We start from the raw sequence: 15,006 nt of genomic DNA, 5'->3' as shown, positions 1-15,006 counted from the left end.
TGTATTTTACCCATTGCAATAAAAGACCTAGAAGAGTGCTCGTCTTAACTATTGTTACTGTCAGCGCCAGGTGAAGTCCACTTTTATCTTCCTTCATTGCTGTTATAAGTGGAAACCCTTTTGCGCTATAGTATTCCCTTCACTCCTGCCTAGTAACACTAATGCATTCCCTCTGTGCTTACCTCAAGATCATCTTTGTGGATGCACTGCTCCACTTTTCAACAGCTCACTATTTTTCTTTGAAAATTCAGCTTATTACCACTGGAAATTCCCAGCCCCATTCCCATATGTTACATAAAACGTGGTTAAAATAAAAATGATCTTTATTTAAATAACATAATTAGGTAAAAACAGGCAGAATACAAAAATAAAAGTCTTCAGACACACTCACAAATATACAAAAACACATGTAAAAAAAGCACAGGACTATATACAGAGAAAATAAATTAGTCAATACATTTTGCAGTAAAATTTGGAAGAGAACCTGCACACCTGGAACAAAAAATGGTCAAGCCATAAAAGATTTTTGAGTGCTTTCTTGGTCAGTCAGAACTATTTAAATAGGCAATGGACTGTCAAAGCCGCTGTCTTGCTGAGGGGTTGCAAAATCCAACAATAATTTCCGTGAAGGTAGTTGGCTGCCTCGACCTACATCTGAGTATGGCTTAGATTCAACAGCTGTAGGCGGGTGACCCATAACTTTACTAGGATGCTGTGTACTAGGAGTCTGATCTCTCTTCTTTACAATGTGTGCAGAGTGATTCTGACCTTCATATCTGCTGCCAAAGGTATCATGATTTCCCTCCACAAAGGAAAATAAACCTGCTCCTGTAACATTCACAGGAGTGTTTGGATTTTGAGACTGTGCCTTCGAATTGGTTAAAGGGATTTGCGTAGTCCGGGTCAAAAAGGGACCTTTACTATTCAAACCGCTCCAGTCATTGCTTCCATTCTCATCCCGCACTGGAGTTTCTTGGAGCTCAAACTTTTGTCTATCTGATCGGCACTTTGGATTTCCATGGCATGAGCGATCTCTCAGTCCATGTAAAACAGACGGTTCACTCTGCTTATAAAATGCGACCTGGAGAGAATCCACATTAGTGTTTGGACTATTAAGATCATGGCCATCATCAAAGGGTGTGCTCATAGGCCGTCCTGCACGCGCTGGTGGAGGTTTGTGTTCGACACAGTCCATTCCATATTGTTGTAACACCTCATGTTTAATGGCAGCAGAATCTTCACCATTAGGGAATCTGCCTCCATCCAGCTTCTCTTTCATATGCCTCCTGATGAGCTCATCCAGCGTTTTCTGTTCTGTGCTTGGATCGGTTGATCTGTCACTTGAACATCTTAGAACATTCTTCAATGGTTTAATAGTTTCAGGCTCAGTTCCGTCTTGGTTCACTGCTAACCCTAATATAGATCAAGATATATATTAAAATCTAATGCCCTTATTTATTCCATCACAATCTACAATGATTTGGGGGGGTACTCTCTCTCTCTCTCCTTGGGGAAAGAGCGCCTTAACCGGTATGAGGAGAGTTACAGGCCATACATGCTCCTCTGGAATTCTGGGAAGAAAGGGATACAAATGAGGTCTTAACAAGCTCTACCTCTATTGACATCAGATATAAGGCAGCTATCCTACAAGTCAATGTTCAGCCAGGCCTTGAGACATGACTTGGATATTAAATAAGCCAGCGCCTCATCTGCAGACAGCTGTTTTGGGGTGATTGCCCCTCATTAGTGCAAAGCAGCAAGTACTGGCTTAAGTAGATGTGAAGCCCAAGACAGAATACGGGGGTTCTCTCTCTCCTTGGGAACAGAGCATCTACAATCACCCCGAAACAGCTGTCTGCAGATGAGGTGCTGGCTTATTTTTTATTCAAGTCATGTCTCAAGGCCTATTTAAAAAGGTCGAACATTGACTTATAGGGTAGCTGCCTTACATCTGGTGGCATTAGGAGGCAGAGCTTGTTAAGAGTTCATTTGCATCTCAAACTACAATGAGTTACAGTGTAATGTCAAGACACCACACTCACCTGTCAAATGGTGGATGCATGAATAGGGGAGATAGGCAAGAGACAGGTTATACAGACAGGAATTTATTTCTAGTGACCAACTTATGTAGCTTTACGTGTACTACTCAAATTTACAGAAGATGACTGGAACGTTGTACAAAACAAGTGTTTTCACATTTTGGGTCAACCCCATTTCTTCAAAAATTACTGTATAAGCAGGGCCGTCCCTCATATTCCAGATAGCAACCAAAGAGGACGCCAATGCGACTAAGAATTTGCAAATGTTGGCAAGAATATACACAGTCTTGTTGCCATTTGTGACTAGTCTCGCCACATTGTAGCTCCACATGACCAAGATCTGTACATGTACAGAGACTGGTGCAGGTCTTTAATACAGAGCACAATACATGTATTGAGCCTGCACATTAGCAGGAGCACATCAGTGATAGTCGGGGACAACAAGGAGAAGACATAAGCAGTTTATCACCTTTGCCTTCTTTTTCTGTGTGCATAGTGCTCAATGGGAACTATGTAGGGAACAGAGGAAAAGGATATTCCCCAACCAGAGGGGGGCTCTCCAGCTGTTGAAAAACTACATCTTCCAGCATGCCTAGACTGCCTACAGCAGGACATGGTGGGAGTTGTAGTTTTTCAAAGCTGGAGAACCACAGGTTGGCCATCTCTGCTCTATTAGAACAGGCGATCAAATGATAACAAGGCAGAGCTGCTAGGTTTCCCACCCCTTATTCTGCCCTCAATACACCATAATGAGAAAGTGAAAACAGAATTTTAGAAATTATTGCAAATTTATAAAAAAAATGAAAAACTAAAATATTGCATTGACATACTGTACATACGCAGAACCTTTACTTAGTACTCAGTTGCAGCATACATAATTTTGTAAACATTTCTAAAACTCTATTTTCACTTTCTCATTATGAGCTATTGAGTGCAGATGACGGGGAACACTTGATTTTTTTTTTTATGTTAACTCAATGAAACAACATAAAATGTGAAGAAAAAATAAATAAATGAAAGGGTTTGAAGACTTTTTGAATACACTATAGTTTGAAAAATACAAATAAAAAGAAAGAGCTCCTTGGCAAAATGAAAGGTGGACTTTGATTGGTTGCTATGGGCAACTAAGTCAGTTTTCCTTTACGCCAGTTTTGATAAATCTCCCCTGAACTGTTTGACAAAGGGAATCCATACATACCTAGACGCAAGTTTCTGCTTTGTGTTTTCTGGGAGATAGGAGTTTCAAGCACTTTTGCCATAGTCGCCAACTTGCTTGCAGCATTCATTATTTTCTTTTCAGCTCTAAGAAACAGATTAAATACCATTAATACAGTAATGAACTGTAAATCAGTTACTGTTATCTGTACATTTATTTCTGTTCTGTACCTGCCAAATGAAACTCCACACAGAACATCTATAAATCTGGGTTTTGGATTATATCCTGGTGGTCAGATATCAATTTTGTTGACGGGGGGAAAAAAAATAAAAAAATGACCAATAGTGGCGTTATTTTAGCCCATGTCGAAGATAAATGTGGTCAAATTTACTTTCATGCTGCGACAAATATGACTGCATGTACCTTCTTTGATAAAATCACTCATGACATACAACATTGCCATCAACTTTTATATTGACCAAAACATTGGCACTTTTACACCTAGGTGTGTGCACAGTCAAGATGATTTTTTTTTGTTGTAAAAGTGTTGCATTGCATATACAGATGCACCTTTTCACCCCCAAAAAATTGGGGGAAAAACGTCAGTGTGTCTTATGGGACAGATACTAATGAGCGCTTCCATAATGTACAGTAGGACCGGGAAGCAGTGAATGCAGCACTCCCTGTGCGGGCTCTGTATTCACCGCTTCCTGGTCTTCAGCTGCTGCATGCTGTTCTGTGACCTGTGCACAGCATGCAGACATCTGCACGCTCTGTGACCTCAGTGCGATGTCGGGTCACAGCACAGCATGGCAGGAAGAGCACTAGATTTTAGGATGGTGGCGACAGTGTCTGGAGCAAGAGAGGAGAGTTGATTTATTTTTTTGGGTCCGAGATCTGAATAACATTGGGGTCTAAACCGAGGCCTGATAAAAAAACGAGATTTTTGTATAACTTACCAGTAAAATCTCTTTCTCGCTCTTTCCTTGGGGGACACAGAAGACCTTGGGTATAGCTCATCTCCATAGGAGGCGTGACACTAAGTGAAAACTGTTAAGCCCCTCCTCCACAGCTATACCCTCAGCCTGGAGAGAGAGGCTGCCAGTTGCGTGTCCAAGTAGTGAAAAAAAGGCAAAGTCCAAAAGTGGAACCAACAAGCCAACTACCCAACGGGTAAAACAACTCGGAAACCGTGTAGAGAAAAAACAAAGAATGGGTGGGTGCTGTGTCCCCCAAGGAAAGAGCGAGAAAGAGATTTTACTGGTAAGTTATACAAAAATCTCGTTTTCTCGCCCAGTTTCCTTGGGGGACACAGAAGACCTTGGGACGTTCAAAAGCAGTCCAAAAGGGGGAGGGACCACAGCACCAAGGCGAATCACCCGAAGGCATCAAGAAACCGCCGCCCGCAGACCAGGCGGCCCAAGGCAGCATCTGCCGAAGCCAGAGTATGCACCCTGTAGAACGCTGTAAGGCAGACCAGTGACCGCCGCGCACAGACGCATGGCCGAAACCAAACGCCACCGGCCCAGGAGGCACCGACCGCTCCGGTGAAACGAACGGTGACACCAAAAGCAGAACCCCGCCCTTGGTGCGGTAACCACAGCAACAACCACTGTGAGAAAGCGGAGGAAAGCCACCCCGGAGGCCACCAACCCGTTGCGCGGACCTCCTGGAAAACCAAGAGACCGAACGTCGACAAGAGTCGGAGATCTCCAAGTAAAAACCGCAAGGCCCAAACAACTCCCAAATCGGTGAAGTGTCCGTTCCCGGGGGTGGGAAGGGGAGGACGAAAGCCCCGTTAAAATGAAAGACAAACACCACCTTCAGAAGGAAGGAAGAGACGGGATGGAGAACAGCCCTGTCCCGAGGAAAGAGAAGGCTCGGAACAAGAAGGGCCGCCACCCAGGCACCCGCCAGAGACACGACGGCTACGGAAACATAACCGTACAGGACAGAAGGAGTAGAGAGAACTCCTGTAACGGCTCCAAGGGAAAGATTGGAGCGCCAAGAGCCCAGTATGCAATGCCCAGGGCGGTACCCAGGGGCAGTACGAGGGAACCCCAAAGCCGCTCCACGGAAAAGGGCCCTGACAGGCCCAGAGGGCCGGGGAACGCCGAAAGGGGAAGGACAGCGCTGACACTTGACACTTCAAGCAACAGAGTCCCAGTCCCAGATCCAGGTCGGACTGGAGAAAGACAGAACCATGGAGAGAGAAAGGCAGAGTGGGGGAACGCCCAGCTTCCCACAGAACCCCCGGTAAAACCCCTAAGTCCTACAACAGATCCTGGACAAAACACGGCCAGGAGCGAACACTAGCGAGCCCGCTAGAGTCGCCTGGGCAAGCGGGTGAAACCCAATGTGAACAGGCGCAGACCAGTAACACCGGCAGAACGGTCGGCAAAAACTGGTCCCGTCGGCCCCCGAGCAACGTAGTCCTGTAACCACCCGGAGTGGGGGAGCAGAAGGACAGACGGAAGGAACCGAAGGGTCCGCCCAGCAACCGCCAGGACAAGACAGGCTAAAGTCCATGCTGATGTAGCCACCACAGGAAGACGTCCTACAGTCCCGGTGTGGGAGATCTAATGACAATCTCGACCGAATGGGGGTCCTCCCAAGTTACAGCCAGAGTGAACAAGGGAGACAGCACGAGGCCAAGAGGAACATCAGAACCATCCACATGAACAACCAAGCTCTCCCCAGAGGGGAGGGCAGCGAAGGAACAGCCACTGAAGCGCGGCCGGGCAAAAGCCACATCGGAGGGAGCCGAGCCAAACCGAGTGGGAGCCAAGCAGAGCCGGCGAAAAAAGGCAGTCGAGACAGAGGCCGGCATAACACCCTACAACTGAAAGGAGGAGTGGGCAACAGGGAAGCCATAGGACAGCTCAAAGGCAGAACCCCGCTCACCGAGACGCCCGGTTCACTGCCACGCAGAAGGCGAGTACCCTGAAGAACCCAAGGTGGAGGTCCTACGGACCTGGGTAAGTGAGCACCCAAGAGCAGCTGGGTGACCATCCCGAGAAAAGCGGCCCGAACCCGGTAGCGGACCAGCCTAAAGCGCAGAGGGGGCGCCAAAAGAAAAAACTCATACTGCACGACACCCGAAGAGGAGGAAAAAACAGTAGCAGGCGAGGGAACAGCAGTCCCGCCAGAGCTAACGCAGAAATCGAGTGGCACTGCAAACGGCACTCTCGACCCAGTGACCACTTGCGCCGGGAAGCGAGTGCACGGGAGAACGAAAGGGTACGTATCAAAGAACCACGAACACTCCCCAGGTGGAAAGGCCAACGGACATGGTGGATGCCGAAACAACGGGACCACAATATACAGGCCAAACCAGAAAAACGAGCACCACCCAGCTCGGCGAAGTAGAGAGCAAGTAGAGCCCATCTACTCATATCTAAAGAATACACCTTTGAATACAGCGGCATACTTGTAATGCTTGTATGACAGCACCCAAGGGTTATACAGGTGGACAGAATGATCTCTTTAGAGAAGAGTGCAAGGCCCGTGACAGCACCACATCCCAAGAGAAAAAAGGGTATGTCGCAGGAGGAAGTGAGGCATACGTACGAACAGCCCCGCAAGCAGTGAGAAGGCCAACCCACCTATGGGAGAAGGCATACACGGCCCAAACAACGGACAGAGCGCACCAGAAAATTCCGCTCACTGCAAAAAAATAGTCACCCAGTGAAGGGGATCAGCCACAGAGCCCAACAGTATCAACGGAAGTGCAAAGTGCAACCTGAAAGGGAGTGATGCACAAGACATCAGTATGGCATGCGATGGGAACGCAGGCAGGCCCCCCAGAAAAGGGGGAAATGCACCTGGCAACACTGCAGCTGGTAAGAATGCAAAGGCCCGTCCCAAAGGGGGGTTGCCCAAGGCCAGTAACAACTTCAGAGAAGTAGAACATACCATAGTTCGCCCAGAAGGTGACTAATCACATGGCCGCACAGTACCCAGCGGGAACGCAGGAGGTCCGCCCAGAGAAAGGGGGACATGCACGGGGTTATCTTACCATAAAGCGAGTGCGCAATAACCCACCTAACACCGAATACTGTGAGAGTGCAACTACTCCACAACGAAGGAGAACAAGCAAGAATCCCGCACAGCATTTCAAGGACAGCCATGGGTCACGTGAGGGTGCAAATTCTTGCCCATGGATGAGGTGGGCCGTGTATGGCCCGCAACATATCCGGCGAAAGAGCAGTATTCCACCCAGAAAGGGGCGGGTAATGCACACGGCCGTCATCGCATCCAGCAAAAATGCAAGCACCCCGCCAAGGATGCGGGACATGCACATGGCCAGCAACGCACTGGCGAGAAAACAACCACAGTCAGTGGCGTTGTGCATATGCCGCCTGAGGAAAGGATACATGCTCATTGCTGGCAGCGATTCCAGTGAGTGCAGCACACCACCCAAGGAAGGTGTCGTGCACATGGCCGGCAGCGAATCCAGTGATAGTGCAGCAAACCACCTATGGAAGGAGTTCATGCACATGGCCGGCAGCAGATCCAGAGAGAGTGCAGCAGTCCGCCTATGGACGGAGGTCATGCGTATGGCCGGCAGCGAATCCAGAAAGTGCAGCATTCCGCCTATGGAAGGAGGCAATGCACATGGCCGGCTCATGCATATGGCCGGCAGCGAATCCAGCGAGAGTGCAGCGTTCTGCCCATGGACGGAGGTCATGCATATGGCCGGCAGCGAATCCAGAGAGAGGGAGCGCAGCAGCCCTCCTTTGGACGGAGGTCATGCGTATGACCAGCAGCGAAGCCAGAGAGAGTGCAACATTCCACCTATGGAAGGAGGTCATGCATAAGGCCGTAGCGAACCCAGCGAGAGTACAGCATTCCGCCTATGGAAGGAGGTCATGCATATGGCCGTAGCGAACCCAGCGAGAGTGCAGCGTTCCGCCTATGGAAGGAGGTCATGCATATGGCCGTAGCGAATCCAGCGAGAGTGCAGCGTCCCGTCTATGGAAGGGGGTCACGCATATGGCCGTAGCAAACCCAGCGAGAGTGCAGCGTTCCGCCTATGGAAGGGGGTCGTGCACATGGTCAGCATCGTATGCGGTAAAAGGGCAGTATTCCGCCTACAGAAGGGGGTCATGCACAAGGCCAGCCCGCAGCCAGAGAGAGTGCAGTATGCCGCCTATAATGGGGGGTCATGCACATGGCCAGTACCGTGACTGGAGAAGGCGACTAATTCTGCCTATAGAAAAGGGCGGCCTGCACCTGGCCAGCGCCGTATCCCAGGAGAGGGCAAGGGTCCGCCTAGAAGGGGAACATGTATACCTGGCCAGTGCCACGGAGCGCAACATGCCGCCTATGGAATAGGGGCAGGCATACGGCCAGCGCTCTAAGGTCAGGCTGCAGCATCCTGCGCAGCCAACAAAAAAATACAGATACCTCATATATATATATATACACACATACTGTTAATTCTTTTTTTTTTTTTTTTTTTTTTATTTATTTATTATTCTAAAACACAGCCTCTTTGAGGCAGGAAGGGGCCACCATATAAGGGCACAGCCTCTTTGAGAGGCTAGCCATCCTAGGGTCTCCTCCAGATGGGAGCCGTCGGCATCCAAGAGGTTAACAGGGATCCGACCTGAGAGCGGTGCAGCGATGCCCTGGGGGCGGGGGGACCTCCGGCGGGAAGAATTCGCGCCTGGAGAGTGCCCGCCCCCTCCAATCGAGGCCGGAAATTTGCGGCCTACTAGGCCGCGAAGCCGGGGCCTAAATTTTCGCGGCCGCGAAGCCGGGGCCTAAATTTTCGCGGTGCCCGGAGGTACCGGCAAGGACCTGGAGGGAGCGGAGCGGCGCGTGCATAATACCGGCCGCGGGAGCCCACCCCGCGGGCCGGAACAGTCAGGGGGCCCGAATCTTTCTGCGGCGCCCGGCCGACCGGAAAGACAGCCTCTGAGAGCAGCAGTGGTCGCCAGGGTCTGCTGGGACACCGCACCAGTCATGCCGGCCGCGGGTGCCCACCCCGCGGACCGGAAACAAGGGCCCTACGCTGCAGCCGTCAGGAGAGGGCCTCTGGCCCTGAGCAGCGCACCGGTAAGGCGATAGGGGGGGGGGAACCCTGTGACCGGGTGCCCGTATAGAGGCAGCTCCCTGGGCGGCATGATAGGGACGCCAGCATAACCCCTCAGTGGGCACCTATTGTGGAGGGGAGGAGAGGGAGCTAATAAAACAAGCTAGGATGGGGCCAGCCTAGGACCAGCAGGGACCAATATGGGGGTCAGTCACGCAGGAGACCTGGGTGGGGGGAGGGGGTCGTAGGGCTGGAGAAGCCACTCTCTCACCACAGCCGTCTTCACCCTCGGTCCGTTCCAGCAGGGTCGCCCCTTCAGCTACTGGCACCGTAGTGGCAGGACGCTGGAAGAGGGGCTTGGCGTGCGGGCGACCCTTGCGCTGGCGGGATGCAGGGGAGCTGGGCTGCCCTGGTCCACCTTGCCTTCTGTGGGGGAGGCAGCAGTGCGGATGACCGGCACTGGCGCAGCTCAACCCCGGGAGAAACAGAGAGGTCTAGTGCGACTCTGTTGTCCCGTAATGTCTGGAACAAAAAGAAAAGAAAAAGTAAAAATCAAAATTAAAAACAAGGAGAAAACAGCCCTGCAGTAGCAGGGAGTGTCTTGCCTCCTTGGACACTAAGCAAAAACTGGCAGCCTCTCTCTCCAGGCTGAGGGTATAGCTGTGGAGGAGGGGCTTAACAGTTTTCACTTAGTGTCACGCCTCCTATGGAGATGAGCTATACCCAAGGTCTTCTGTGTCCCCCAAGGAAACTGGGCGAGAAATAAAAATTTCTTACTTACTTTTCTCCTGTAAAACCTAGGTGCGCCTTATGGGGCAAAAAAATAAGTGGAAGAAGACATAGCGCAGCCTTGTTCGAGGTTTGAGCTTGTTAATTGGCGACATTTTGCCAGTAATGCAACCATTAACACTCATGTAAATAAACACACAGTTGTGCAGTATAAACTGATATTATGACAAAGTTGTGCGCCCATTTAACAAGCTATTTCAAGACTCATGTTGGTATGGCTGCAGCAGCCTGTGGCACTGCTCCATGTATTTTTACTGTAAATCTAGGCAAAGCAGTAACCTCTCCAAAGGAAGCTTGTGGGTGTTTGGCCGCTGGACAGTGAGGAGTGGCGGGTAGTTTCTGGGTACTTGCACTTGTGGTATATTTCCCTGATGTATTTGTGAATTGTGACATACCCCCACATGCATTGCATTTGTGGTTAGCGATTGCACTCTGCCTCATCCTGCCTTCCTTACCATTTTTGAAGGTTATTGGTCAGTTTTATTTAGTATACACCTATATGTTTCTGCGAGATACTCACCCCTCATTCTTGCCGTCGTCCTTGAGTAACTGCTGCAGACAGGTCAAGTAATACTTGCGCATTTTCCTAGCAGTTTCCTGCCGTTCTCTCAGAACTTCATTTTTCAACATTTCAGCTGCTCTTCCCTTGCTTTCATGTATGTAACGAAGCATGTCATCTGCTTAATTGAAAGGGAAAGAAAACTCTAGTGCATGGTCTGCGCAAAGCAACAGAGGTAATTCAGAATAAAAGCAAGCAGCGCGTTTCAAGACTAGGAACCTCCTCACAAGCAGGGACAAATGTATTGTGTCCATGCGAGACAAGATGCAATTACTTACTGATCTCAGTGGGGATAAATGAGAGCTCTCCTCACTACACACAACCGCAGGCGAGCATGTGCTCTGCCACTCTATTTTAACTATGAGTCTTACCGAAAACCACGCACTGTACTCGGCTGCTTCCGTCAGTCCCACAGGCTTTGAATAGAGCAGAACCATGCATGGTTAAAGGGAACCTGTCACTGGGATTTTGTGTATAGATCTGAGGACGTGGGTTGCTAGATGGCCGCTAGCACATCCGCAATACCCAGCCCCCATAGCTCTGTGTGCTTTTATTGTGTAAAAAAAAACATATGCAAATTAACCTGAGATGAGTCCTGTATGTGAGATGAGTAAGGGACAGGACTCATCTCAGGTTAATTTGCATATGTATCAAATCGTTTTTTGTACACAATAAAAGCACACAGAGCTATGGGGGCTGGGTATTGCGGATGTGCTAGCGGCCATCTAGCAACCCATGTCCTCAGCTCTATACACAAAATCCCAGTGACAGGTTCCCTTTAAGCATGCATGGTTCTGCTCTATACAAAGCCTGTGGGACTGACGGAAGCAGCCGAGTACAGTGCGTGGTTTTCGGTAAGACTCATAGTGAAAATAGAGTGGCAGAGCACATGCTCGCCTGCGGTTGTGTGTAGTGAGGAGAGCTCTCATTTATCCCCACTGAGATCAGTAAGTAAATAAATCCCGGTGACAGGTTCCCTTTAAAGAGGGACATTTTATCAGTTTTGACGTAGGCTAATTATGTTATTAACTTGTAGGGCGGCCCTCACTTTTGGGCCCTCACTGATGCTATGGGTGCATTTTTTTTTTTTCAAAGGCCCCCCCCGTTCGTCCACTGTGGCCCCCCGATGATTTGGCGCGCTGTATTATAATGAGCAGTAAACTCGCAACAGGGACGAGACGCAATCTTCTACTGTTGTCTCCTTCTCCCTGGCTGTGAGCATGATCCAGCGCACCAAATCATCGGGGGGCCACAGCAGATGAACGGGGGAAGGGGGGAGGGGGGGAGTGTTTGAAAAAAAAAATATAATAATACACCTATGGCATCAGTGGGGCCGCCCTACAAGGTAATACCCTAATTAGCTTATGTCAAAACTGATGAAAGGTCCTCTTTAACCGCTACTCCATTCAAAATCCTCTTCATGGTGGTCCTGGAGGAATGGGCTTAAGACCCCTATTCTACTGACCGGTACATTTCTCCTGTGGATGTGGGCAAATGTCCATTGTGGAAAATCCACTTTAATACTTTTACTTGTAGATTTATTTTTTGTTTGTCCAAAGGAAAACTACCAAGTAATATTTGACTGCTGACTGGATAGTGACACAAGAATATCCAGAGATGAGGATAACTACATGATCGCTGTGGGTCCGACCACTAGGACGCCCACTGATCCCAAGAACAGATGTCTTGCTCTCCCAATTTGATGGAACGGCAGGTCGAACATGCACCCGGTCGCTCCATTCATTCTCTGTGGGATTGCCAGAAATAGATGAGTGTTGTACTCTGTCTCTGAAAGTCCCACAGAGATCCCATCTTGGGACATGTGGGGGTACTGTGGAGAGGGGATGACTTGCAAACTCGTCACAACCCCTTTAATCACTGGCTGGAGCAGGTGACTTCTAAGACCAATGAATCGCGAGATTACGGCGCTCTAGCTTTGTGACGTCGGGGAGCGAGGAGGAGATTCGGAGGATGCGGGGCGGTGCTGGAATCATCTCAGGTTAATTTGCATATGTATCAAATCATTTTTGACACAATAGAAGCACACAGAGCTATGGGGACTGGGTATTGCAGATGTGCTAGCGGCCATCTAGCAGCCCATATCCTCAGCTCTATTCACAAAATCCAGGTGACAGGTTCCCTTTAAAAATCTGGATTGCCGTTTATCGGGAAATCAGCGGCAGTATCACACTAACAGATCATCGCTAACAAGTGTTTGTGTAATACTAGCCTGAAGCTTTGCCCACAGCTTGTTTTGAGCCCAAGGTACGATCTCCTGGCATATACCGCCATTGGAGGGCTGGGACAAATCCCACTGTATAAGCACACAGTACAATAAATCGTTCACAGGCTCCTATTGTTATAAATGTACATACTTTGCAGTATACCTATTTTTGGGGTGTCAGTACGTAGTAGTCTATTCTTTCCTATATAGTGATATGCAAATCAGAATCTAGCTTATGTCAAAAGTACACACTTTTGCCATACACTCTTCATGCACGAGGACCTATGGATACTTTGGAGACATACATTGAGGAATACTCCCAATGTATTCCTCTGTCGTACGCAAAAAAACAGCCCGGGTCGAGGAATACGTTACAAAATTGGATCAATTACAAATATTTTTAAAATTTAACTATGTCACCATCCCATTAAAGTTTTTGTGAAGATAAATTTCTGGGTGTCAACTCACTTTTTATTTTGTCCACTGCTTTGATATATTGAGCACGCATTTCTTCTAGTGCATTTCCTTTACACAGAGCACAGCCCTTCTCTGAACTCTCGTCTTGCTGAGAACTACAATTAAAGAGCAAAAAAAATGTTTAAGCCATTGTATAATATACAGGAACAGTGGATTTCTGACACATTCATATAACCGAACACCAGACTAAGGGTACTTTCACATGTTTTTACAGGATCCGTCTCATCTAGAATAACAGATTCTGTATTAAAAAAAATTCAAAGATCAGAAGCAAAAATAGCTCCTCCTATGTCCTGGCGCATGCGCAGACCGGAAAACCGGGTCCGGCAATGCAGCGATTTCCGGAAAACCAGATCCGGCATTAATACATCTCTATGGAAATGAATGTCGGATCAGGCAGTGTTCTAGGATTTTGTCCGGAAAAAAATACTGCAGCAAGCGACGGAACAAAGACATCCTGATACATACTGAACGGATTAATTTCCATTTAGAATGCATTAGGACAAAACTGATGCGTTTTTTCCAGTATTGAGACCCTTTACCGGATTTCAATACCGGAAAAGAATAACGCTAGTGTAAAAGTACACCAAGACTGCCAACTCCTTCTCACTACCGACATTTTGTCACAAAACCTGATGTATAAGTGCAGTGAATGTGACACTTACGAGAGTCCAGTTTCATATGTTCATGTCATAAGCACTCTGCAGTATATAAAAGCTAGGGATCGACTGATCTTGATTTTTTAGAGCTGATACCGATACCAATAATCTGAACTTTCAGGCCGATAATTTATACCGATATTCTGTGCATTTTCATTTTCGAAAAAACAAAATTCCTACACGAATCTGCTGAACATGAATATGTTTATTGTTAATGTGTAGCTTTTTTTTTTGTAAATCTCTTTTTCATTTATACTTAACCACTTAAGGACCACAGGTTTATACCCCCCTAGTGACCAGGCCCTTTTTTACAAAATCGGCACTCCACAACTTTAGCGGTTTATTGCTCGGTCATGCAACTTACCACCCAAATGAATTTTACCTCCTTTTCTTCTCACTAATAGAGCTTTCATTTGGTGGTATTTTATTGCTGCTGACATTTTTACTTTTTTTTGTTATTAATCGAAATTTAACGATTTTTTTGCAAAAAAATGACATTTTTCACTTTCAGCTGTAAAATTTTGCAAAAAAAACGACATCCATATATACATTTTTCGCCAAATTTATTGTTCTACATGTCTTTGATAAAAAAAAAATGTTTGGGCAAAAAAAAAATGGTTTGGGTAAAAGTTATAGCATTTACAAACTATGGTACAAAAATGTGAATTTCCGCTTTTTGAAACAGCTCTGACTTTCTGAGCACCTGTCATGATTCCTGAGGTTCTACAATGCCCAAACAGTAGAAAACCCCCACAAATGACCCCGTTTCGGAAAGTAGACACCCTAAGGTATTCGCTGATGGGCATAGTGAGTTCATAGAACTTTTTATTTTTTGTCACAAGTTAGCGGAAAATGATGATGATTTTATTTTTTTTATTTTTCTTACAAAGTCTCATATTCCACTAACTTGCGACAAAAAATAAAAAAATTCTAAAAACTTGCCATGCCCCTCACGGAATACCTTGGGGTGTCTTCTTTCCAAAATGGGGTCACTTGTGGGGTAGTTATACTGCCCTGGCAATTTAGGGGCCCAAATGTGTGAGAAGAACTTTGCAATCAAAAT

At 47.6% G+C, this 15,006-nt stretch overlaps 1 protein-coding gene across 4 annotated transcripts in view; it reads right to left on the bottom strand.

Moving 5' to 3' along the window:
- Positions 1–342: 342 nt before the first annotated feature.
- Positions 343–15,006, bottom strand: part of CEP152 (centrosomal protein 152) — a 64,184-nt gene continuing 49,520 nt past the window's right edge. For all 4 annotated transcript variants that reach the window (XM_044279624.1, XM_044279628.1, XM_044279626.1 and 1 more), the window contains exons 25-28: positions 13,276–13,379; positions 10,545–10,701; positions 3,238–3,341; positions 343–1,413 (exon numbers count right to left, since the gene is read on the bottom strand). In XM_044279624.1, coding sequence (XP_044135559.1) covers positions 557–1,413; positions 3,238–3,341; positions 10,545–10,701; positions 13,276–13,379 — 1,222 coding nt within the window. In that variant the 3' untranslated portion in view covers positions 343–556. The remainder of the gene's footprint in view (positions 1,414–3,237; positions 3,342–10,544; positions 10,702–13,275; positions 13,380–15,006) is intronic.

The sequence above is a fragment of the Bufo gargarizans genome, chromosome 2, assembly GCF_014858855.1.
Source record: "Bufo gargarizans isolate SCDJY-AF-19 chromosome 2, ASM1485885v1, whole genome shotgun sequence".
Classification (NCBI taxonomy): domain Eukaryota; kingdom Metazoa; phylum Chordata; class Amphibia; order Anura; family Bufonidae; genus Bufo; species Bufo gargarizans.
This window is presented reverse-complemented; position numbering and strand designations above follow the sequence as displayed.